Source organism: Penicillium samsonianum, assembly GCF_028829775.1.
Source record: "Penicillium samsonianum strain IBT 33392 chromosome Unknown utg000002l_segment0_segment0, whole genome shotgun sequence".
In the NCBI taxonomy this organism is placed as follows: Eukaryota; Fungi; Ascomycota; class Eurotiomycetes; order Eurotiales; family Aspergillaceae; genus Penicillium; species Penicillium samsonianum.
In genome coordinates this window covers 2,253,027-2,277,877 of record NW_026643260.1, presented here as the reverse complement: position 1 = coordinate 2,277,877, position 24,851 = coordinate 2,253,027, and the positions used below count along the sequence as shown (strand labels likewise).

Genomic DNA, 24,851 nt, shown 5'->3' with positions numbered 1-24,851 from the left:
GCTGATATGCTACAATACGGAGTACATTATCACTACTTTCGTCAGAGTGTTGGATTCATGGGCTTCACTAGTTCAACCTACTTTACTAGTATTATTGGCAATAGCTCGCTCGATCAGGTAGAACTCGTCCCGCACGCAAGGCGACGGTCTGGCTGGGAAACATAGCGAGTGGGTACTTGGTAGTTAGAATGTTTTTAAGCTGTGTAGCTTATAAGACATTGACGTGGGCATTAATTCTGTTGACCATCTTACCATAATTTTGCTCCGATCCCTCTTGTTTCACAGCATCAATTATGGCAATTTTACCAGACGACACACCATCCAACGCAGGTCCCGTACTAGAACCGATTGCAATCATTGGATATGCCTGTCGATTGTCTGGAGATGTCACCTCACCCAATGATCTGTGGTCGTTGTGTACTCGGGCCCGAAGTGGCTGGCGCCCCATCCCAAAAGAGCGCTTCTCCCACGGTGCCTACCATCATCCCAATCCCTCTAAGCCCGGCACCTTCAATCCTGCTGGCGGTTACTTCCTAGACGAAGATGTCTTCAAATTCGATGCCCCATTCTTCAACGTCAGCGTCCAGGAAGCTACTTCTATGGACCCCCAGCAGCGCCTGCTCTTGGAGACCTCCTACGAAGCCTTGGAGAGTGCCGGCATCCCCAAGGAATCTCTCGCGGGCCGTAACGTAGGTGTCTTTGTCGGCGGCAACTTTTCCGACTACGAGCTCAATAATCTGCGCGATATTGAAACTACCCCGGCATTCCAGGCCACAGGAAATGCTCCTGCTCTCCAATCAAATCGAATCTCCTATTACTTTGACTTTTCGGGCCCCAGTCTCACCGTGGACACTGCATGCTCGTCTTCTATGGTTGCTCTTCACTATGCCGTGCAGAGCTTGCGGAGTGGCGAGTCCAGCGAGGCGCTGGTTGGCGGATGTAGATTGAATATCCTCCCGGATTGTTTTGTTTCCATGTCCATGTCACAGTAAATTCTCTATCTGCCATCGTTAGAGAAAGGAAGCGGCCTTCTAACACCACTGCTAGGTTGTTCAACGACGAGGGCAAAACATATTCTTTCGACGAGAGAGCCAAATCCGGGTTTGCACGAGGCGAGGGTGCTGGCGTGGTCATGCTCAAGCCCCTCGCTGCTGCTTTGCGCGATAAAGATCCCATTCGAGCAGTCATTGCTAATTCGGGTGTCAACCAAGACGGAAGGACCAAGGGTATTACATTACCGAATGGAAAAGCACAGGAAGAATTGATTAAGCGCGTGTACAAGGACGCTCATATCAAGCGGGAGGACTGTGGCTATGTTGAGATGCATGGCACAGGAACCAAGACTGGTGATCCCATTGAAGCGCAGGCCGTACAACGGGCTCTGGGAGGAGGAGACCGCACATCCAGGAACCCTCTCTACATTGGATCTGTCAAGTCCAATGTTGGCCATCTGGAGGGCGCAAGTGGCGTCGTATCCATCATCAAAGCGGCCATGATTCTCGAGAAAGGGCTGCTGCTGCCGAATTGCGACTTCAAAAAGCCACACCCCAACATTCCGCTGCATGAGTGGAACATGAAAGTCGTTACCTCCACGCGGCCTTTCCCGCGGGGTAAGAAGTATGTCAGTGTCTCCAACTACGGGTTCGGAGGCACCAACGCCCATGTTGTGCTTGAGAGGCCTCCTCCACTCGGGGCACGGCGAGATGATGCGGCGTCAGATGGTGATCCCAAGCGCCGGCTGTTCGTGCTCTCGGCTGGCGATAAGGACTCGCTGAAGATAAGAATCCATGATTTCTGTGTCTACTTTGAACAGAATCCCGAGGTGTTTGAGAACTCGCTGTTCGGGAACTTTTGCTACAGCACTGGAAGCAAGATGTCGCAGCTTGCATACCGTGTTGCTGTCACCGCCACGTCTTTAGATGAGCTTGGTACGCGCCTGGCTCAGCTGAACGCCAATCCCCGTCGCGTTCTGGGTCCTCCCAAGATCTCATGGGTCTTCACCGGACAGGGCGCGCAATGGCCGGGAATGGGAACCCCGCTGATGGACGAGTACCCGGCTTTTGCGTCCACTATGGTGCGGGCGGACCAATGCTTGAGAGACCTAGGCGCGCAGTTCTCTCTTCTGGAGGAACTTCGTAAGGAGCCTGGCGAGTCCCAGATCAACTCGCCGCTCCTCAGCCAGCCAGCCTGCACCGCTCTACAGCTTGCTCTGACTGACCTTCTCCGGTCGTGGGGAATCCAGCCGGACTCTGTCGTGGGCCACAGCTCCGGTGAGATTGGTGCCGCATATGCCGCGGGAATCTTTGATCTGGAAGCTGCCATGGCGCTTGCTTACTACCGCGGTCAAATGGCTACCCTGCTGAAGAGTTCTTACCCTGCTCTGCGTGGAACGATGATTGCCGTCGGTGCCAGTCCAGTGGAGATCAGGCCAATGTTAAAGCTCCTCAAGGCGTATGCTACAATTGCTTGTGTAAACAGCCCCTCTAGTGTTACGGTTTCCGGGGATGTCGATGCCATCTCTGAGCTAGAGGCTATTCTGAACGAGAAATCGACCTTCAACCGGCTTCTCAATATTGACGTGGCTTACCACTCCAATCACATGGGGAATGTGACCGAGGCTTATCTCACGGCCATTCAGGCTATCAAGCCTACAACTACCGGAACAGCTACCTTTTTCTCCTCAGTTACCGGTGGGATCGCCGAGCCGGCCGACCTGGGTCCTGCCTACTGGGTGCAGAACCTGACCTCTACCGTCCTGTTCGCTGACGCGCTTGGCAAGATGTGCGCCGACGACGAGTCGCGGCCAAATATGCTCATTGAGCTTGGCCCGCACTCCGCCCTGAAGGGTCCGATCCTGGACACTCTGAAGGGTATTGGCGCCGCGGCCGCTAAGATCAGCTACGCTCCTACGCTCATTCGCAAGTCGGAGCCCTCACAGTCTCTTCTGGATACTGCTGGCGCAGCGTATGTGCGCGGCGTCGTCCTTAATATGACCGAGATCAACTTCCCCAGCAGTAAGGCGAAGAACCGCTCGTTCCTACGTAACTTACCTCGCTACCCCTGGCAACACAACACCCGTTACTGGCATCACTCCCGCATTGCCGAGAAGCACTGCCATAGGGACGACAAACGTAACGATATTCTGGGGACCGTAGCGCTATACTCGAATGACCTAGAGCCTACGTGGCGTAACATTGTCCGCCTGGACGATGTGCCCTGGCTCCGCGAGCACAAGATGCAGGGTATGAGCGTGTATCCGATGGCCGGGTACTTGGCCATGGCCATCGAAGCAGCAAAGCGACGCGCAGAACAGCACGGGGCGCCATTCTCGCAATTCGAGTTCCGCGAGGTCAAAGTGAGCGCAGCACTCGTGCTGACGGAAGATGTCGACACGGAGACTGTTATAACCCTGCGACCGTACGCCGAGGGCACTCGCGGCAACTCTGATCTCTGGGACGACTTTTGCATCTACTCATGGAACACAAAGCGGAGCTGGACCGAGCACTGCACGGGACTCGTTCGCGTCCGCAGTACTGAGAAGCAGCAGCAGACCGCAGTGTCCAACGTCGCCGAGACCGAGCTGAAGCATATGAGTGCTCAAACGGAGAAGGTGATAGCGGCCGCTACCTATAAAATCGACATACAGAACATGTACCGGGTTCTCTCCGAGGTCGGGGCTGGCTACGGCGCATGCTTTCAGGGCCTGGAGAACTGCTTTTCTGACCCGCGCCACTCCCGCGCAGACCTTTATCTCCGGGACACGAAAAAGGCCATGTATAAGGAGTACGAAGCTCCCCTAAGTATTCATCCTGTCTTTCTGGATGCACTGCTGCACCTTGCCTGGCCTATTCTGGGCAAAGGGCGCATGGAGCTTGAGACTCTGTACATGCCCACCATAATTAGGAATCTGGTTATCAGCGCCAATATTCCGACTACCCCAGGGAATTTTGTTAAAGCCTGGTGTATTGGTTGCCCCAGTGTGCCGACTCCCCAGTCTACCGAGTTTGACTTGTGGGTGACGCCCCAAGACTCCACTGAGGTCTTGATTAACATGGAGGGCCTCGTTATGACTCCCCTGAAGGATACCAACGCAGACAGCGGTGAAAACGTAGCTCACTTGTGCTACAAGATTGAATGGCAACCTCTCGCTGACGGTAAAGCTATCAATGGCCACACTACCGATGAAGAACTCTCCAATGGAGAGCTTGCCAATGGACACGCTGTGAGTAGTGAGCTTACCAACGGCACCACCACCAATGGAAAGCTGACTAAAAGTCACGCCGTCAATGGTGAACTTACCAATGGCCATGCTCACGACGACATAGGCCGGGAGGAGAAGGGCTACATTAATGGCAATGGTGTCAATGGCATTCACACCAGAGAGCTGTTGATCATGCAGTATGGCAAGTCCGACGGCAGTGCTGACAAGTTGAGCGAGGCCGTCTCCACCAAGACCAACTGGAACCCATCAATTCACCCTTTGGGGGTAGTTGACTCCTGGGAGAAGCATATTCTGGTACTTCAGACAGGCACCACATCTCTGCGGGATGCTACCGTCGAGATCTTTGATAACGTCAAGAAAACCCTACTCAATGCTTCCCACCTGCTCTGGGTTTACCGTCTGGATAGCCCTGATGCCCAGATGATTATTGGTCTCACACGCAGTTTGCGCTCTGAGGGTCTCCTCGGGATTGCCGCATTAGGGCTGGAAGCCAAGGATATTGGGACCCCAACCCCTTCCATCTTGGCTGCTATAAACGCCCTGTGGCCGGTGAATGGCGAAGAGTCCTGCAAAGAGCGGGAGTTCCGCGCTTGCGGCTCACAGCTCCTTATCCCTCGAGTCACAAATGATACTATTGCCAATTTATTCGTTCATAAAGAGACCCAGGAGAAGATCCTCTCAATTCAGCCATTCTACCAACCCGGTCGCCGTCTCAAGCTTGAGATTGCAAGGCCGGGTTCTATCGATACACTGTACTTTACAGATGATAACGTCAATACGCTGGGCGACGACGATATCGAGATTGAAGTCAAGGCGACTGGTCTCAATTTCAAAGACATAGTTGTCACAATGGGCCAGCTCGCTCAGTCATGGATCGGCATTGAATGCAGCGGTGTAGTCTCTTCTATCGGGAAGAATGTCACTAGTTTCACGGTCGGCCAGCGAGTTATGGCCCTACCTGAAGGTGCTTATTCTACCTACGCGCAGTCGCGGGCTACAAGTGCGGCTCCCTTGCCTGAGAACATGTCGTTCGAGGTGGGCGCTACTATACCGGTGGCTTTCTGCACAGCCTATTACGCTCTCATTGATCTCGGGCGCCTCGAAGCCGGCGAGCGTGTTCTAATCCACGCCGGTGCAGGCGGTGTCGGCCAAGCAGCAATCAAGCTGGCACAGATGATCGGTGCTGAAATATTCGTGACTGTCAGCAGCGTTGACAAGAAGAGCTTCCTCAAGACACAATACGGTATCCCCGAGGACCACATCTTCTATTCTCGCGACTCTTCCTTTGGGCGTGGGATCAGGCGCGCCACCAGCGGCCGTGGTGTCGATATTGTGGTCAACTCTCTGGCTGGTGACCTTCTCCGCGAGACGTGGATGACTCTTGCGCCATTCGGGCGGTTTATTGAGATTGGCAAGGCTGATATCACAAAGAATACCCGCCTGGACATGCTGCAATTCGAGAATAACGTCAGCTTCGCGTCTGTCGACTTGACCAAGATTGCTCAGCACAAGCCCAGACTGATGAGGCGTCTGCTCGACAATGTCTATCAGCTCATGTCCGAGGGCACTGTTTCACCTATTCTGCCTTTGACTACTTACCGTATCTCGGAGCTCGAGACGGCCTTCCGGACCCTTCAGACTGGCAAGGCGATGGGTAAGATCGTAATTGCTCCTCATAAAGATGACCAGGTTAAGGTAAGATCAAAGCTGTGAATTCCGCAACAACATAGCAACCTCTCGCTGACCCCTTGCAGGCCGTGGTACCCAAACTTGGCTCCTCTGTCCTTAGCGCCGACGTATCTTACCTCCTGATCGGCGGCACCGGTGGCCTAGGGCGAAGTGTAGCTAAATGGATGTCGTCAAAGGGCGCGCGTAACATCGTGCTCGTATCCCGCAGCGCATCCATCAATACCAAGGTCCAAGCTCTAATCGACGAGCTCGCCGCCCATGGCACAACCATCAGCGTCAAGCCCTGCGACGTAAGCGATATGAAATCCGTCAACAACCTCATCAATCAAGAATTAAAGGGCCTCCCACCAGTCCGCGGTGTCGTGCACGGCGCCATGGTTCTCCGCGACATGCTTTTCGAGAAGACGACCCTCGCCGACTTCCAAGCCGTCGCATCCTGTAAAGTCGAGGGCGCCTGGAACCTGCACCACGCACTGCACGATTCACCCCTCGACTTCTTCGTCGCGCTCTCCTCCGTCGCCGGCATCATTGGAAACCGCGGCCAAGCCGCCTACGCTGCCGCCAACGCCTTCCTAGACGGGTTCATGGAGTATCGCCGGTCCCGGGGTCTCCCTGGGACTACGATCGACTTGACAGCCGTCCGGGATGTCGGATATCTTGCCGAAGTCGAGACCAAACGCCGAGAGGAGGTGCTGAAGAATATTGGCACGGATGGCATCGACGAAGCACAGGTACTGGCGCTCCTTGGTGCCGCGGTCACAGGGACACTATTGCAATCATGTTCCGGGCAGTCCATCACCGGTCTTGACCTCGGCACTCGTCTGGACCACTTCTGGGTACAGGACAGCAAGTTTTGCTCTTTATATGAGGCAGCGAAGGAGAAGTATGGCAACAGCACGGAAGACGACATGTTGTCTCTTCCGTTAAAAGTGCAACTTTCCAATGCTCCTAGCAAGGTAGAAGCTCAGGCTATTGTCTACGAGGCTCTGGCAGCTAAGCTGGCGCAGGTACTTGTTATGCCGCCGGAGGAATTAAACCCCGAATCTAGCATTGCGGTGCTTGGTGTGGATTCGTTGGTGGCCATTGAAATCCGCAACTGGATTTCTCGTGAGGCACACTCCAATGTCCAGGTTCTGGAGTTGCTTTCGTCTGGCTCGCTGATGGCTTTGGCGGGAATTATTCTTAATAACTCGACGATCTCATTTTCACCTTCTTAGATGTATAGGAACGGCCCATTTTATCCAATATTGCATTTTATATACCAACCTCCAACATTCAATCTTGCTTCAAAACCGCACCCGCAATTAGCTTCTATTTAGCGTTAGTAAAATGGTTTCAGCAACAGATATGTATAAAGATACTCGCCTAGATCAGAGGAATCCGTTTTATAGGCGAATTATAAAAGAATCTCCTGGTTATAAAGCAGTTACTAGTACACACTACAGAGATGTCCTTGGCGGGATTACTCCATCCTTGGATTCCTCATTTATTGACTCAGAGCCTTATGCTTTGTGTGGGGCTCTGCTGCTCGTCGTTTGGCTGCTCTGCTCAGTCGGGTGGTATATTCGGTCTTGGTGCTTTGAGGACCACTGGCAAGGCAAATAGCGCTCAGGACTAGTGAAACTTTGACGACGACAATTGTTCTCCCATTTATTACAACTGATCAGCTGGATTAACAGTCTTTTTCTCAGACTGAAAGGTGAAGGATTTTTGAACTTCCAATGGCTTCACCATACCTCCTCTTCTTAAGCAACGAACTAGCTCCGTATTGAACAGTACCGAGCTGAGAGGTGGTATTTTACCACTAAAAGTTGGCTGATTCAGCGACTACTAGGCTTCCGCACAACCCAACCGGACCCGGACCCAACCGTCCGGGTCTAAAATCTCGACCTAGTGCTAGGTTCTAGGTTACTACCCTTAACCCGGACCTAGTATAAACCTAGGCTAGGGGTTTTGGGTCGGATGCTCCGACCCAAACTGGGTTCTGCCGAAGTCTAGTTGTTGGTCGATGGATGGCATAAAAACAGTCGCCGGGGGACATTTTCTTAAATTTGTCAGCATGTTTGTTTAGGAAGGGACTCACCATTTTCTTCCAACTTGTTTTGTTTTAGTAGCTGAACCTCATTAATCAAATTCGAACAACGATAATAACAAAATATAAAAGAATGTTCGAACGTATAAACACAGAATATAGGGCTCCAGAGGGGAGTCAGGAATCTAGTGACAGAAAATCCCTTTTGAATAAAATAGTAGTACTATGTATCTTAGGTTCTCCCAACTTCCAAATGTGACCTTAGACATACGTAGTATGTACATATTGTTACAATACATACCATTACACAGCAAATATACGCTGCCCAAGTGTTTCCGCTAAATACCGATATTTCTAACATGCGGCCTGCAAGGTTTGAATTTGATTTCTCATCAACGCAGAACCCGGAGACCAGTCGTCATTTTAGATTGGTCATCATATCCAGAGTATCCATGGATCTCGACATGGCGAATATAAATAGAGTGGCTCTGCTGGCTCTTGATTTCCTGGAATCCCAGATAACTTTGCGCTCCAACTTTTGGCAAGATAATCATACTACCCAATCAGCACCCTCAGACAGCCAATCATGCCTGCCCCTTCAGGAACAGCCATCGTTTTGATTGACCCTTACAACGACTTCCTTCATTCGGACGGGAAGCTTACCTCGGCGCTCAAAGATCTTGACGAGAAAAATACCATCAATCATCTCAAAGAGGTGGTTGCAAAAGCACGTCTCCACGGTGTTCCTATATACTATGGTTTGCATCAGCAGTGGACACCGGACCACTACAATGGATGGCAGCATATGACCCCCAGTCATATCCGCCAGCAAAAAGTGCACTTGTTCGAGGAGGGAAGTTTCGGCTCTCAGATCTACGAAGGTCTAGAGCCAGATCCAAAGAACGGTGATGTGGTTGTGAGCCGTCACTGGTGCAGCGAGTAAGGACCATGCATATTGAGTTCACCAGACAGGTTACATCAAGGATTGAAAAATTGACCATCTCGTATAGTTCGTTTTCGAATACCGATCTGGACTATCAATTGCGACAACGTGAGATCAAGAACTTAGTTTTTGCGGGTTTGACTGCCAACACATGTCTCGAGTCTACTGCACGCCATGCATACGAGCTGTAAGTAGCTACAGATGAGCGAGCAGTTTTTCGGAAATAACTGACTTAATTGGCTACTACTCTAGTGGTTACCAGGTGACAATGCTGTAAGGACTTCCTGTTTTTCATTCAAGTAAATCTTCCGGCTAACTGATACTTCGTCCCAACAGGAAAGATGCTACTGCTGGATGGTCGAAGGAGCTTACAGACGCGGCGACGGGTTTGATTTGGCCATTGTTTGCACAGGTTATGACAGTGAAGGAATGGGTGAATGCTCTTGATTCGAAGGATTTCTAGCTTAGTAGTCGGGAAACGGAGGAAACGAAGACGGAGCATGTGCGGAATGAGGCGTAGTACACTCCTGGTTACAGAAAATATAAAAAAAAATTGAAAAGGCGAAAACTTTGATTTCACAATGGAAGCCCAGGTGCTAGCCATAGAGCCAACCTGTGGATGGATACATACATGTAGGTATCACGACCGAGTTTTTTTTGGGGGGGGGGGGGGGGGGTGTAGCTCTTGGTAACATAAACTCACCTGACAACCTGACAATCTGAGCTCGTGACTAATCATACCCGTGGACATATGTAGGTGCCCAGGTCCACGCCCGGGGTGCACCTGCCCAGGTGGTTTTGATTTGTCATCATGCGACCACCTGGGCACATAGGCAGGACTTTGATTATTAATTGCTCAACCGCGGCAGGTGACTTCCCCCTGGCCACCTGTAAATTTTAACCTACAACCTTGAACTCCATGTATCAATAAACAGAATGCCAGCGAGGAACCCGAGAAAGGCGAAGGCGCGCCCCAAAAGCCCAATGCGTGGTGCGCAAAGCAAAAGACAACGTCTCATGTGCCCATCGGATGCACTTGAGAGTGACGATCAGGGTGATGATCGAGATGTCCAGCAAAAGCAAGCCCAAAATATTGATTCAGACAAAAATGAAGCAAACCGATCCCTGAATTGGGACGCGATAGTTGCCCATGTCGCTGAACAGCCGTATCCTTCCCAAATCCAACAATACAAAGAATGGAGAAGTACGTACTATTCTCTTTCGAAGCGAATCTCAGTGAATTTCCTTGAAAACTAAACCGCATACAGGAGCTGGTTCAAAGCGCGAGGACTACTGCTGCATCTGCCATGAGTCCGAACGTCTCGAGCATTGTCATACCTGCAAACTCGCATTCCATCAAGAGTGCTTACCCCCGGGCTGCGCACGTAATTCCTATAATCACCTTTTTTGCTCGATATGCGTCCGTCGAGGCTGGCACAAAGCACCTCCAGTACTTACCCCACCCGCTTCTCCTCAGCCTGCTCCCGCCCAAATTCATCATCCTCCCAGCCCTACAACCATGGGGACCAACTCGAATGCTGCGTCGATTCCTCATCTACTAGGTCCTGCACCAAGCCTAGAACTGCAACGAGAGGGACTTCGGACCCAATCCGCTCTTGGAGAATCCGAACCTAACGCAATTGATCTAAATTCAAGCCACGGCATAACTGATTTGGGGCCTGCTGTCCAGACCGCTGCAGAAAACCCTCAACCCACTGGACGCAAACGAAAATCGCGGTATAGCACGCAGCCCAGTGATGTGGATGCATCTCTTGCTGTCCAGACTGGTACAGATAGCCCTCAACCTGCTCAACGCCAACGGAAATCGCGGTATAGCTCGCTGTCCAGTGATGTGGATGCATCGCTTGGTGTTCTATATCGGGAACTCGAATCAATCGCATCGCTCCGAGCCCAAATCGAGGAGTTGCGTACCCAAAACACTCAATACGCCCAAACCATCAAAATTCACGAACAAGCCCAAGTCGCTCTGCGGAGAGATCTCGGGAAATTGCGAGAAAATGTCGCCAACTCTGAAAGTACTACCAAGGAAATCAGTGACCTTCGAGAAAGAAATGCAGCCTTAGAAGCCGAACTGCTGGCTTCAAAAGAGCAGACAGCTGCGGCGAAGGAACTAAAGGAAAGACTCGCTCAGTTGCTCAACACCTAAGCCTCAAAGTTTAGGTTCTCGTTTAGCCATTTCAAAGACCAAATTAGCTTTTCTTCTTTATGTGTGTGTAAATAACAAGCAAGGGCTTCATGTACAATAAGATGGGTGCCCTAACGAATGGGTGACGACCAATGAATGGCAATGAGCCATCCATACATATATGACCATGACTTCAGAAGGTCCACGGGCAGAAATTCAACCCATTGATCGCACCCCTAAACCCCAAAGATTCCAAAAACCTAAATATGTACGTATGGAGCTTATCAACCCGATGCCCATTTTAGACAGGTTACAATCGACGCTTGCTCTGGCTGGCATGTATTTCAGCGACAGCAGGGCCTCGGCGTCAGTGAGTTAGGAATTTTTGTAATTAATTATAGACACGATGATGTACCCGAAAAATAGCTTGAGGAAGGGGACTTCGTTAGCAAGGGTGATTTCTGACTTGGTAAAGACGGTCGTCTGCGTGTCAAGCATGTCGTGAGCCAACCCGTCTTGTATAATAGTTCTACGGGCATGGGGATTTGATATCTTGTCAGTTCATCGTACACTTTTTTCCACGGTCCCCTACTGCTCATGACCACTGGAGGTTGATGAGCTTCCCTCTATCCCATTTCTTCTTGTTGGTTTTGTCTGCGGCTTGATACTTGTTTTCTAACATCAATCCAGCCTTGATGGCTACAAGTCGCCAGCCATATAGCTATGACGAATGAAAGCTTCTTATGGTGTCTTGTGCCCAGAAAATTGTAAAGGACATGTATGAAGACATTTTTTGTAGGACGCTCTCAGCGTAGTATACTATTTCATGGCCATGAATAGAGCTTGCACTCTACTTACAGTTGCTCCATATGCTGCACTAACGTGCTTACTGCTTGCTAATGCAGTTTGTTATGCCTTCGTCTCTTTATGAATCCTTTATTGGTTTTCTGTTTGTTAGCCCTCTTTTTCTGGCCTGTTCTTAGTCTCTATGAAGCTATATAAATGGCTTCATGGCCGTAAGTGCTCACTATCTTTAAAAATCTGTTCCTCACTCCCTTTTGCTTTCACGCGTGAATTTTATCTACGTGTACTTATACCAACTACATTATCACGCTGGCTTTGGAAATTCATCTTGCCAAATGCTATACATACTCACATATCCCTTCTTTTGAACTCAGATACCTCTGAGATTATTTTCACATACCTCGGTTTTCTGTTTCATCAAGTGACATGACAATACTGGACAGATCTAGACATGTTGTAGGTATTCCGACTGGGCTGGGTAATTATGCTCTCTATAATGACCGCAGAAATTGCTCCCTGGAGGGTACTTCCAAGGTTCATCCATGGATGTCTTAGGTAAGTCGAAGGTATTGATGAACTAGCTTTGTATAAAGAGCGAATTTATCATTTGAGTATTGTAGACCGATGACTACTATGTAATGCTATAAGCGGCTTTACCTAGGAATCAGTGTTGGATTATCCCATTGATGCCTTGTTTGCTTGCAGATTGGGTGCTTGTTTGTTAGTTTCTTGGGGTATAAATACCCTGCTTTTTATAGTTTGAATAGATCATTCTTCTTTCTCTCTCCCTCGCCAGTTGCTAGAATAATCAGTCTTCAATATTGAGCACGAGCTTTGTTTTGGTATAGAAGCCCATCTGCTTATTGAAATGGACATCTGTACCTTTCCTACCGTCTTCCATTTTTCTCACTTTCTTACTTTTATCTTTCACCTTTCTTTCACTTTTCTATCTTACCATCTTTCTCATAATTCTCTTATTCACCACCAACCGAAATCTTGGATTTCCCAATCCTGAGACGAGCCTTCGTCTTCCAAGTGTGTATCGGATACCAATGAAATCCGAACCGTCGCTAACCCAATGGCCATTAGATCTATCCAGCTTATCTGATATCCTGCTGAATTCTTCGCTCGTGCGAACAAGGCGGCGGCTCGGATTTCTGGTAGTTACGGAGTGAGAAGGTGAGCTTTTCATGGGTGTGGATAACCGCAGAGGGAAACTCCCGTTTCCATCAACCCGTCATTGTTCTGGACGACGCCGAGGACCAAGGAATGGTTGCCACGTTAAGAGAGCAAGTCAGATTCCATCCCAAGATCTGCAGCAACGCCAACCCGACCAACACAAACGAAGTATGTCTCAAGGCCCCGGGCACTACCGACGCAGAATATACTGCAGCCATCGCCCGGGACGAAGAAGCATACACCGAACCCCACGTCGGTGTAGGCTTCGAATGGAGCAAGATCCGCAGCCTATATGACGAAGACGAATCCAACGAGGAAACCCCGGTTGAGGAAACTCCAACCAAGAAGACACCAGCCAAGCCCCGGTCAATAGAAAGAGCGCTCAAGGCAAGATTACCTTGCCGGTAAGAACAGACCTACGTAAGATCAATTCCCTTGGCAGATATGAAATTTATGGTGTCGGTAAGATCTTATACTCGGCCAACTGGAGGCAGGTAGCGAGCTCGGATATGCTACAGAAGACCAATCCAGATGATCGAACGCCAATTAGCACACAGCCTGCCAGACACAAGTCTTCCTGTTAATCTCCTCTGCGGCAGCGATGCAGAAACTATCATCTACACAAACCTCTAGGTCGCGTGGCACATCGGCGTTCACATCTTCTACGAGAACTGCCTCAACAAAGAGAGTGGAACTGGCGCTGTTATCGGCATGGATACGATACTGGAATACCTCAACAGAGGTCACGGTTGGGGCCTTTTTTCACTAATGCCACTGGGTCACTGACAGTCTCGCCGTTTTATAGCGGGCACCGAGTATTTCGAAGCGTCTGTCGCCGTGGTAAGTCACTAAGCATCCCTCATACCGAGTGACCCCCATTTTGCTAATATCCCTATCTATCTGTGGTAGCCTTTGTCCGGTTCCTAGTCTCTATGAAGCTATATACATGACTTTATGGCCGCAAGCGCTCTCTATCTTTAAAGATTTGCTGATCACTCCTTTTTGCCTCTACGCATAGATACTACCTCCGTGTATCAATGACACTATCATTATCACTTGGATAATCCAGGATTTCTAAGACTGTGTATACCCAAACATCCCCTCTTTCAAAGCCAGATATCTCTTATATTATTTTCATATATACCTTACTTATCTATTCAATCAAGTGACAAGATGCCTTACAATACTAGCCAGGGTCTAGAATCTGTTACAGGCATTATAGCTGAGGTGGGTAACTATGCCTTCCATGATAACCTCAGAGATTGCTCATTTTATATCCCAGGTAAACTGAAGACATTAATGAACTGAATCTATATATAAGGTTCGACCATTCATAGAGAGACCGATGACGAAGGTCAGGAAGGTATCTCAGATTGGGTTACGAGATTTGCATTGGCTATCTGCTCGTTTGATAGACATCCATGGATGTGCGCCTTCCCTATCCTCTTCCACCCTTCCTTTCTCGCAGTTTCCCATTTCCATCTCTCGCTCTTTCCCCTCTCCTTCTCTACACCACTTGCGTCACTTGCATCACTTTTATATCTGGCATCTCTTGCATCACTTTCATCGTACCTTTTCCCATTCTCCGTCTTTTTCTTTCCTCATTTCACTAACCTTGATATAGCAACCATTTGTTACCCAGCACTGAGACCGGCGTTTAAGTTTTACGTGTGTATCTCATATCAATGGATGGTGACCTGTGAATGACACTGACCGGGCAATCTATAGGCCAACGTCGGCGGACAACTTGAGGCCGGTAGTTCCCTCTTCATAGCTCCTCGTTTGATATTGCAACGAGATCACTAACGGTTTCGTCGTGCCCTAGCCGCCACCGACTACTTTGATGGTCGTATTACCGTTGTGAGTCACCAAGCGTCCCTGATACTGAGTGCCCCCCATTTTCTAATGTCCCTGCCTATCTGCGATAGCCTGGCACCCGCGCCAACATCCACAGCGTATCTGGCTTCATGCCAGCGATGACCGCCACCGCAACCTACGTGGAGAGTGAAAACACCGAGATTATTCTCGGTGAGCACAGCTGCTTCGAGTCGGCTGCGCAGATGATGTATGTCAAGGCAAACCTCGCTAGAGAAAGCATCAGAACGCGCGAAATTGCTAATGGTTTCTTTAAATAGGACGCAGGATCATGCAGTAAGCAACTACAACCCATCCTTCGAGTTGATCACGTATTTACATATCTGCAGCTCATTCATATTCATATCTCGGGAGCCTTGACTGTGACCAAAGAGGTGATCGACACAGCCCGTGAGGGAGGCAGGGGCAACCTCGGATGTATGTCTCTTTATGTTATACCATATCATCTGTATCAAGGCTCACACTGCTAACCTTCGGTATCTATAGTTGCGCGTTTTACGTTCAACGTAAGCTGAAACCTTCCACAAGCACAGTCTCGAGGTCCTATTGATCATAACGGCTGACTTGATTGATGGTTATAGAGCGGTGAAGAACATTACCAGTCTCTTAACGAGCGGATGTTCATCGGCGAAGGTCAGCTTTTTATGGGAACTGACAACCGACTCTATATCGAGTACGGTATTAGCGAGATTGTACCCGGCAACTAGAGCCGTCGGGCCCAACTTAAATCTTCCGGGATTCTTCGAGATAGAAATGCACACTTTCAAGGTTACCATCATTCCAATTGATTCTTCCATTTCTCAGAACCGTTTTTTTAGCTGAGATTCGAGTAACCCCAAGGGTTCATCCGACTCGGCCTAGTCATCACCACAACACGTGCTTCAACTTGATCGCATATATACATATCTATAGTTGATCGATATGCGCATTTGTGGTAATTTAATGATTACCGTGGATGACGTCCATACCGCCCTACAGGGTAGAAGGGGAGCTGTCAGCTGTATGTCTCTTTATATTATATCATTCGTGTCAAGGCTCACACCACTAACTTTCGGTATCTATAGCGGCGCGATTTACCTTCATGGTAAGATAAAAACATATATAAGAAAGGTCCTACCTATTCACAGAGCGGCTGACTTGTGGATTATCCTAGACCAACGATTGGCGGTACGCGGCGCTTACACTTGAGGACCGCATGTTCGTTGGTGAAGGGGATTGATCATGAGAGATGACAACCGTCTACATATTCAATATTTTGCTAACAAAAGCACCACTGATTATTAGAGCCATCCAGAAGGGAAGTGGTCGGGAAGTGAGCCCGACCAAGACACAGTTACCGCTAGTTCCCTCGTTCCTTTTACACAATTCATACCAGCTGTTAGCTGTTAACTTTTTGTTGGAGCGGATAACCGTTCCTACATTGAGTGTGGCGTTAGCCAGGTTGTACCCGGCTGTTAGAGCCGTCGGGCGTAACTAGCGAGATTCGAAATAGCAATGCACACTTACCATTATTTCAATTGATTCTTCTATCTCAGACCGTTTTTCAGCTGGGATTTGAGTAACCCCGACGTCAATCGGATTGGTGGAACTACCCACATTTGGCTTGCTGGTATATCATATATCAAGGTAAAAACAAATCCAGAAAGAATAAATCCGACCAAGGTCGCGAGAAGGTATGAGGACTAAATATTAATAATTGAGTCTAAGCTAACTGTTCTTAGGACACCCCGAAGCAAAAGGAAAAGTCCGGGGACCAAAAGGATGCTTCGGCCTCGAAGGCTCAAGAGTCCAAAAGGAGTGCTAGACCGCACCCCCACCCCTTTCCCCCCGCCAAAAAACAAAAATGGGCTCCAACCATGACCCGCTTCTCGGCCAAGAAAAGGAACTAATGAAGAACGGAAACCGGTCGGCTTTTGTTGCGTTGCCTAAGAGTAAAAACCATGCTGTCGATCTGAACAGCAGGACAAAAGAAGAGTGGTTCCAGAGGGGTCTGTTCGTCCGATTACTTTGTCATAGGCCGGCAGTACTGTCAGATGCCATGGACTATAGAGTCAGAACCACCTTCTTGAAAGATTGTAGAAGCTGAAGACTTTCGGCAAACCTTGGATTTGACGAGGCCCTCATGATATGACCTTTTGGTATTAATATATGTTAAGCTTCCTATGTCGATCACCTGCTAGTGGTAATTTCGACCACGCGATCTCTTGCCCAAAAATTGTCAATCTCAGGGGATACAAAAAAATATCAGTTGCAGGCGTGACATGGATGAACCATGGTCATTTATATAGAAAATGAAATGCCAGCTGGCACACTCAGCTAGGGCTAAGGATACTCCTGGGGAACCTACATATAGGCTTCGGCGAAAGATAGCCAATACAAAGAACTACACAGCACAACAGTAGTCGGTCGCGTATACAGCCACTGTCCATAACACCCTAGGACTTTAATAATCTAACCTAGAAGGTTGTCTACTAGTAAAGTTCAGTTCTGCCTAAACTTCCAAGGTCCCTGCAGGGCTGTCAACACGTGATGAAGTCATTGGCTGTCGTTGTCGTGCACGCGTCGATCTGGGGATATCGGACTAACTTTAAATTTGACAATTTATTAGTTTCATACATAAGTTAGAGGCAAGAGGCAAGACCTTTTATAAAATTTTCACCTTTCCCAACCTTGGAAGAACCTTGGAAGTGTCTCCCAAATTGACCACTGATTGGTTACTTTGGACTTCGGCTGCCGCACCCGCCCAGTGACGTGACCGCGCTGATAAGATCTTTGCCCAAAATATTCCAGGGTTCTGACCTTCACCCATTTTTTTCTCTTGCTGTACCAGTTGGTTTAGAGGACTCATGCAGTCAATTTTCTTGCTGCTGGGCCTCTTTGCCGACGCCATCTCTGCCAGCCCCTTGGAGCAACAGCCGTTGGGCCGTATCAGGCCCACGGACCCGCCTGCAGGGCTGGCGGAGGGTTTGCGCAAACCTTTACGCGGACGATTCTTGCATATAACAGGTGAGGGGACTATCCTTTACGTTCAGGTTTCTGTTGTGTAACCCCATGCTGACCATGCTGACCAACAGATTTCCATCCCGACGACCTCTACAAGCCCGGAACCTCGATCGATCGCTCGTGCCACCGTGGTAAGGGCCCCTCGGGGTATTTTGGAGCCGAAGGCACAGAATGCGATTCACCCCTATCACTGGTGAATGAGACATTTCGCTGGATCGAAGAAAATTTGAAGGATGAGATTGATTTTGTGATTTGGACCGGTGATTCTGTCCGACACGACAATGACGAAAAGCTCCCTCGCTCGGCAGATGAGATTATGGATTTGAATGCATTCATGTCTCAAAAATGGATTAGCGTTTTCGGCGAGGAGGTTCGTGAGACCTCGAATGCCGTGCCCATGATGTCGATCCCTGTGATCCCAACATTCGGTAACAACGATATCATGCCCCACAACATCTTCAACAAGGGTCCGAACAAGTGGACAAAGCGCTTTGCGGAGATATGGAGCCAGTTCATCCCAGAAGATCAGCGTCACACCTTTGTTGAGGGCGGTTGGTTCACCACAGAGGTCGTCCCCGGTCGGCTAGCGGTCATCAGCCTAAACACCATGTACTTCTTCGATTCCAACAGTGCGGTGGATGGATGCAAGGCCAAGTCGGAACCTGGATACGAGCACATGGAGTGGTTGAGGGTGCAGCTGAAAATCCTGCGGAGTCGCAACATGAAAGCCATCCTTATGGGTCATGTCCCCCCCGCCCGATCGAAGGGGAAGAAGAGCTGGGATGAGACATGCTGGCAAAAATATACCCTTTGGGTGCACCAGTACCGTGACGTTGTTGTCGGCAGCCTTTACGGCCATATGAATATCGACCACTTCATGCTCCAGGATAGCAACAAGGTCAACATTGATTCAAAGGCCGATGGGAAGGTGTCAATCAGCTCAAAAACCGACTACCTCCAGTCGCTCCGAAACCAATGGTCCTCGTTGCCATCTGCTCCGCCGGGCATTTTCGAAGAACTTGAATCCGCGTCTAATTTCGGAGATGTCTCGGAAGTTGAGCCGGCGAAGAAAGACAAGAGGGGCAAAAAGAAGGAAAAGAAGAAGCAAAAGTTCTTGGACAAAATTGGAGGCCCGTGGGCAGAACGCTACAGCGTATCGCTAGCAGCTCCCAGTTTGGTCCCGAACTTCTTCCCCAGCCTACGTGTGATCGACTACAATATCACGGGCCTGGACGATGTCGCACATGGGGTGGATATGTTCACACATGTGGTTGACGATACAGCCTTTGGACTTGATGATCCTGCGATTGATACATCGGGAGCCGGCGACGATTCTTTAATTTCCCCCGAAATTCAAAAGAAGAAGAAGAAGGGCAAGGACAAGAAAAAGAAACCCAAGTTCAAAGTCCCCGAGCCGCCATCGTCAACCGCTCCTCCCGGCCCCGCATACTCGAACCAGGCGTTCACGTTGCTTGGCTACACCCAATACTACTCAAACTTAACAAAACTCCACGAACAGATCGCGGCAGGCGATCGAGGTGACGATCCTCGTCTCGACTACGAGATTGAATACACCACAAGTGATGACGTGTATCAAATGAAAGACCTGACGGTGCTCAGCTTCTTCCAACTCGCATCCAGAATTGGCGAGGAAGTAGCCGAAGAAAAACAGACCGGCGACGTCAATAGCCAAGACGCCGATTGGTCTGCTGTCAGGAAAAAGAAGCCAGTGAACGATGTCTGGCAGGCTTTCTTGAGGCGTGCATTTGTTGGATTCCCAGTTGATGACCTGGATGAATAAGTCCATTTTGCTTTAGCATTTTTCTTTTATTTTTGGATACTTTTGCATGCACAATACATAGCTCGCATCTCTCGTGCTTGTGCTATCACACGGTGTTATTCTAGACTATGGCCATCGTTGGATATGGAAACATGGGATTGGAGTAAAAATTACAGACAGATCAAATCAAAAAACTAAATTACCAAATTGTACATTCATCTACAAGAGATTGTACGATTCTACAATGGACTTGTCTAATTGGGCGATCAGCAAGGGCATCATTCTGGCGGTGTAACAACTTGGATACTGTAACTTTGGGTGCACAACGTCAACTGCAGAACTACAGTACATGAATCATGTGTTATTCGTCTATATGCCTAAGGTATGGAGTACATCAGTAGATGTTGTACAATGAACACTACAAACTTCTCACTTCCATCACATCAGATAGGTGGATTCCCATCGCGACCACAATACCCCCAATACACACGACAATCCCAGCCACTGCCAGCGTGGCAGTCCGTGCCACCAAGGTTTAGATTAATGCCCAGGTACTCCGTACTTTCAAGAGTAATCTGGCCCGAGAACTTGGGCACCTATTTAGCTGGCTAAAATAATCCTATAATAAGTAAATTCCCAGCCAATCTGCGATGCTGCCTTAGTTATTTCTCGCCTTCAGCCGCTGCCACGTAGCAAGTCCGTCATTACCATGTAGTTAACAGGATCAAGTTGACATTGCACGCGAAACTCACCTGGGCAGACTAGTGTATGACAGCACAGCAGTCAATAGATTGTGCTAGAGTAGGATGAGTTGCCACTGGGTCGCAATTGCACAAGCCCTATGTTGTAGTAGACCTGGTTTATACAAATAGACCACGGCCTCCACTTGTAGCAGATCTGCAATCAATTTTGTACAATTCCATACAATTCTGCTCTAATTATTGTGGGACTCCAAGACAGACTAGTAACAATTACTATACAGTACTCCATACACATATCAACCCGATCTCCTCGTCATATCAGGGGAAAGCTCCACGCAGCTAGCATGACCTTGCATTCCTGCGAAAATCTTTCAATTTTCTAATTCTCTCTTCATTCATGGGCTTCAACTCCATAAGGCAGCCCTAACAACCTACAATAAAAATTATAACCCCCCAGCGCTCCTAGCTCGAGCCCCCCCGAGCTAGTATAGCTTCATACCCGAGACACCGTCCCCAATTCTTCCCCGCACAGACTTCGCTGGCATCCAAAATTGTCGCATTTCGCCCACTCTACCCCCTACCTTGCCGGCCGCACGATGCGTCAAGTCTACTTGCAACCCAGCCACGAGCTCCGTCACATCATTGTCTGCTCCTTGCGTTGTTAGCCGAATTCCCAGCGATACAGCGTGAATACGACATTCGGAACTCGCCCGTCGCTAGACCGAAACGGGCAATATTGATTTGATCGCGCGGACATCATTATTCCGCACTCTGTCTACTACAATTCGAACGTTATATACTAGGTTGTCGCAATTGGATTAATTAGATTTGGTACCCGCGCCAGGAACGAAAGCCATTGGTTGTGATATACTCCGCGGTCTGAACAATCGCCGCCCCCTCGGGTCCCGCTGAACCTTGCAGCTTGCGCGGATCTTGCTGCTCTTGGTTTCGGATATACTGTGTATCTCGCCTTTTCAATTCGGCGCGTCGCTGCAACAGTCTGAGCTTTCTGTGCGCCAAGGTCTTGATTCCGCAGGTCAATTGGTCCGCGGCTCGGGGATACGCGCGTGGTTGGAGCATGATTCAGTCGCTGCGTTTGGTTGTTATTTGAAATTTTGTTTGCGCACTTTTCGGTAAGCCTGGCTGTCTTTGCCTATTCCCTTGTCTGTTGAGGCGTCCTGGCTTCGCAATTGAGTTTTTTTTCGGTCAATTAGTCTTCTCCGAACCTCCACCCCGCCTGTTGCTTGAGACCAATGACCAACATGGCTGACTCTATCAACCCAGATTTCCCAATTTCCGGGTCGTGGGCTTTATGGATGGCCTCCTCCGAAGTGGACCAGAAGGCCCTGGGCAATTTCGCGGCCGTCATGGGCCTCGAAAACCCCCTGCTCTCGGCAATGCTATACAAAGTCCTCGGCGTCTCCGTGATGCTATCAAAAAAGCTTCTTAGAGCCCGCAAGCTGCGGCGGCTCGACACAACACGTGAAACAAGATCCCTCCAGCTGTACCATCACATCATATGGCTCTCCCGCGAAGGCCTACTAATACTGGAGGGCTACATCCTTCCCATGGTAGACAGGTTTGTCGAGCTAAAAGTGCTCGCCTACAAACTCCGCGCTTCCTTCTACCACATTTTTGTCCTATTCCACAATCGCCCAATCTTCACCCCCGACACCGACATGCCAACCCGCCTCAAACATGACTCCATATACGGCGCAGACGCCCTAACCGCCCTCGGCGTCTCAGACCCCTACAAGTCCAAAATGAATATGGCTTCAACTCCAACATCCAGGCCCCCAGGCCTACCAGTATTGCAACCAGTTCAGCCACCACAACCTGTCTCCTCCTTCCTCCTCCCCCCACTAGACTACACAGCAACAGCAACAGCCTGCTTCAACCATGCGGCAACCCTCTCCGATAAACTCCTACCAGGCTCACACCCTCTCCGTCTCTCTGTTAAGCTCGAGTACGCAGCTTATCTATACGACTGCCTTCAAGACCCCATCGCCTGCCGCCGTCTCGCAAAACAGGCCATCGCAGACGTCTACAATGCCCAAGAAGGCATGGACGACGAGAGCTTCGAAGATGCTGCAGAGATCGTCAGCGTGCTGGGCAAGATGGTCAAACGCGGCGGGAAGCCGGGTTCCAGTACCGGCACTCCGGGGAGCAGTGTCTCCCGCGGTGGTGGCTCACGCAGTCGCAGTAGTCGCTCGGCTAGTCATCTCGATATTAGTGTGCCGACTACTGTCTCGCCAGTGCCGGTAACGAAATCTACACCTGTTTCTGGAGATCGTGTGGGAGTGAGCCGGCCTGCTGTTCCTGATGCTTCTATGATGAATCCGATTTGATGCGAATAAGAACGTTCATGATTAAAGAAAACTGATGCTCCGATTTTGTCTCTTTTTTTGGCGTGTTACACTTCTATATGTGGGATGTATTGCTTGTTTTGGGTTTTGCTTCCACTAAGCATGTGTGTACATAGACATTATGCTTTTTTTCTTTGATATTTGCAGATATACGCTACACTTTGATGACTTTCATTCACTATGGACGAAGGAATGACATGTTTTGCACTCTATGCAGTTGATGATGCCGCGTTGTACAGTTTGCTGTAGAGTGGTGATGCATATCATCGCACTACCTGCATGCGGAATTCTAGAAGAAGCAAACAATAGATATTGCGGTTATTTCAGTGTTATAAGAAGCGGCATGGAGGTAGGATAGGCATCACATCTCCTGATTTCATTTTTATTTTGTCATGTCCGCTTCACATCTATCGCTGAGTCCGCGCTCGCTAGTAACGAGAATCTTCTATATCAAATATTCAATATGTCTATATACCATACCTCCGAAATCCCCCTCCCCCCAGCTTCCACCCGCTGGATGGTAGTCACTCAGGGCCGCAACCCTGGTGCAGCTGATGTCCAAAAGGTTGTCGTGGTCAATGTCTCCAACACCACAGGATGAGCCTCCACATCCCACTTTTCTTCTATATGTGGCACAGCTTTGAGGGGAGGACGAATATCGACGATGGAAACAGCCCACAATCACGGCTGATGTCCGGCCGAAACTCGCCCTAACCGACCTGGAGCAGCTCTACCGCCAGCTCTTGGATAAAGCACACACCGATGAGCAGTTGAGAAGCCAACGTTTTGCGACTAGCTCTACTTGCCTTATCGATGTCTCTCGTCGCTCTGCGGGTGGAGTAACTCAGATGCAACGATCTCCCCCACAGTCCAGTGCCAAATCGCAAAGACGACAGGCCCTTGCTCTGGATTGCGAGATGTTTGACTTACGAGTCCAAAATACTTGACAGGCTTCGACGCCTCTACCAGAAAGCAACTCCTGGGTTGGCTCGTGGGACCTGCTAAGTGCGATCTTGATGCTGTTGTATCCCCGCTGTGTCACAAACGTCCATTAGTGAGTCTCCCTTATGTTCCTTTCGTTTACGGTTCGCTAAAATTTTCAAGGATCTAGTCCAATCATACGTCCTATACCTACCATTAGGAACTTCATCCAAGATCACAGACTTACCTTGGAGGTACCCTGGGAATCTTGGGCCTGATCCTGGACATCAATATGACGAACACTACTATGACCAGTTCTACTATGGTCGGCCCACTCATCACCCTAAGCCTATGGGAATGTCGCCACCTAGCGACTCAAATCTGGGACAATTGAGAATAGGCGCGAGAGGAGAAAAATTGGACGTATCCGAGAGATGCCTTGTGCAAGCTCCGGCCGCGCTTTCCTCGTGTCGGTGGTACCGTGCACCTCCGAAACGCGTTCGATCCATACACCTTTCCCTTCAACACCATCCTCTATGCGACTTCCGAACCCCGATCGCCGATCTTGAGTTCCTTTCTCTGTCGTCCCCGCTCAATGAACTCGGCAATGGGGTCAAAGAGCCTGACCTGTGTTAGGCTGCGACCTCCTCCTCTGAATAACCGACATCCGAATCTGCATCTCAGCTCTTGTCACCTATCAGATAACGCGCACGCCTGGTTAGAGGCGTGCCGGTGGCCTGGTCCAAGTTGTGGGTTAAACCTGGAGTTGACTCGATAAATATACAATTCCAACTTTTCCGCAGAACCTCAATCGGCGCATCAGAGTGCAGTGGCCAGTACTCTCACTCAACCAAAGGCTTTCTTTGAAAGAACTCCCGGAACTTCTCATCGCTGTGTGATCACAGGAGATATGATGCAACGACAAGTTCTACAGAATGGAATTCCAGCTGCATTCAGCCACCGATCCATCGCGACCTAAGATATACGACCGTTTTGCTTCATGATGTTCGAAGAACAAAATGCCCGCTCGTTCGCATGGTCGGCCTCGAGAAATATCACACCACGCGCAGATGCCACAACAAAGCCAATCGCAACGTGCACATATGAATATGGACTGTTGGGAAAATCTCAACTCTCTGCTGATATCCCTACCTGCAACAACCTGAGACTGAGGATCCAGTTACCAATGA

The 24,851-nt window shown here is 49.4% G+C and overlaps 9 protein-coding genes across 9 annotated transcripts; 8 read left to right on the top strand and 1 right to left on the bottom strand.

Annotated features, from left to right (window-relative positions):
* Positions 1 to 293: 293 nt before the first annotated feature.
* N7471_002716 (type I polyketide synthase) lies at positions 294 to 7,128 on the top strand (the record flags this gene model as incomplete). Its single annotated transcript, XM_057275436.1, has 3 exons — positions 294 to 988; positions 1,048 to 5,917; positions 5,977 to 7,128. 3 exons carry the CDS (start codon positions 294 to 296, stop codon positions 7,126 to 7,128), a joined length of 6,717 nt encoding a protein of 2,238 aa, XP_057140074.1.
* Positions 7,129 to 8,529: 1,401 nt separating this feature from the next.
* N7471_002715 (cysteine hydrolase family protein) lies at positions 8,530 to 9,349 on the top strand (the record flags this gene model as incomplete). Its single annotated transcript, XM_057275435.1, has 4 exons — positions 8,530 to 8,882; positions 8,954 to 9,073; positions 9,139 to 9,159; positions 9,223 to 9,349. 4 exons carry the CDS (start codon positions 8,530 to 8,532, stop codon positions 9,347 to 9,349), a joined length of 621 nt encoding a protein of 206 aa, XP_057140073.1.
* Positions 9,350 to 9,822: 473 nt separating this feature from the next.
* Positions 9,823 to 11,053, top strand: N7471_002714 (uncharacterized protein; the record flags this gene model as incomplete). Its single annotated transcript, XM_057275434.1, has 2 exons — positions 9,823 to 10,090; positions 10,155 to 11,053. The coding sequence occupies 2 exons, from the start codon at positions 9,823 to 9,825 to the stop codon at positions 11,051 to 11,053; spliced, it is 1,167 nt and encodes a 388-aa protein (XP_057140072.1).
* Positions 11,054 to 13,105: 2,052 nt separating this feature from the next.
* Positions 13,106 to 13,423, top strand: N7471_002713 (uncharacterized protein; the record flags this gene model as incomplete). The annotated part of the gene is made up of 1 exon (XM_057275433.1): positions 13,106 to 13,423. One exon carries the CDS (start codon positions 13,106 to 13,108, stop codon positions 13,421 to 13,423), a length of 318 nt encoding a protein of 105 aa, XP_057140071.1.
* A 1,568-nt stretch (positions 13,424 to 14,991) lies between these two features.
* Positions 14,992 to 15,597, top strand: N7471_002712 (uncharacterized protein; the record flags this gene model as incomplete). The annotated part of the gene is made up of 5 exons (XM_057275432.1): positions 14,992 to 15,080; positions 15,151 to 15,166; positions 15,220 to 15,307; positions 15,377 to 15,396; positions 15,472 to 15,597. The coding sequence occupies 5 exons, from the start codon at positions 14,992 to 14,994 to the stop codon at positions 15,595 to 15,597; spliced, it is 339 nt and encodes a 112-aa protein (XP_057140070.1).
* Positions 15,598 to 17,736: 2,139 nt separating this feature from the next.
* Positions 17,737 to 19,694, top strand: N7471_002711 (endopolyphosphatase; the record flags this gene model as incomplete). The annotated part of the gene is made up of 2 exons (XM_057275431.1): positions 17,737 to 17,896; positions 17,965 to 19,694. The coding sequence occupies 2 exons, from the start codon at positions 17,737 to 17,739 to the stop codon at positions 19,692 to 19,694; spliced, it is 1,890 nt and encodes a 629-aa protein (XP_057140069.1).
* A 1,502-nt stretch (positions 19,695 to 21,196) lies between these two features.
* Positions 21,197 to 21,454, bottom strand: N7471_002710 (uncharacterized protein; the record flags this gene model as incomplete). Its single annotated transcript, XM_057275430.1, has 1 exon — positions 21,197 to 21,454. The coding sequence occupies one exon, from the start codon at positions 21,452 to 21,454 to the stop codon at positions 21,197 to 21,199; it is 258 nt and encodes an 85-aa protein (XP_057140068.1).
* A 173-nt stretch (positions 21,455 to 21,627) lies between these two features.
* erg27 lies at positions 21,628 to 22,722 on the top strand (the record flags this gene model as incomplete). The annotated part of the gene is made up of 1 exon (XM_057275429.1): positions 21,628 to 22,722. The coding sequence occupies one exon, from the start codon at positions 21,628 to 21,630 to the stop codon at positions 22,720 to 22,722; it is 1,095 nt and encodes a 364-aa protein (XP_057140067.1).
* A 481-nt stretch (positions 22,723 to 23,203) lies between these two features.
* N7471_002708 (RNA exonuclease) lies at positions 23,204 to 23,687 on the top strand (the record flags this gene model as incomplete). Its single annotated transcript, XM_057275428.1, has 2 exons — positions 23,204 to 23,314; positions 23,415 to 23,687. The coding sequence occupies 2 exons, from the start codon at positions 23,204 to 23,206 to the stop codon at positions 23,685 to 23,687; spliced, it is 384 nt and encodes a 127-aa protein (XP_057140066.1).
* Between the last annotated feature and the right edge of the window lie 1,164 nt (positions 23,688 to 24,851).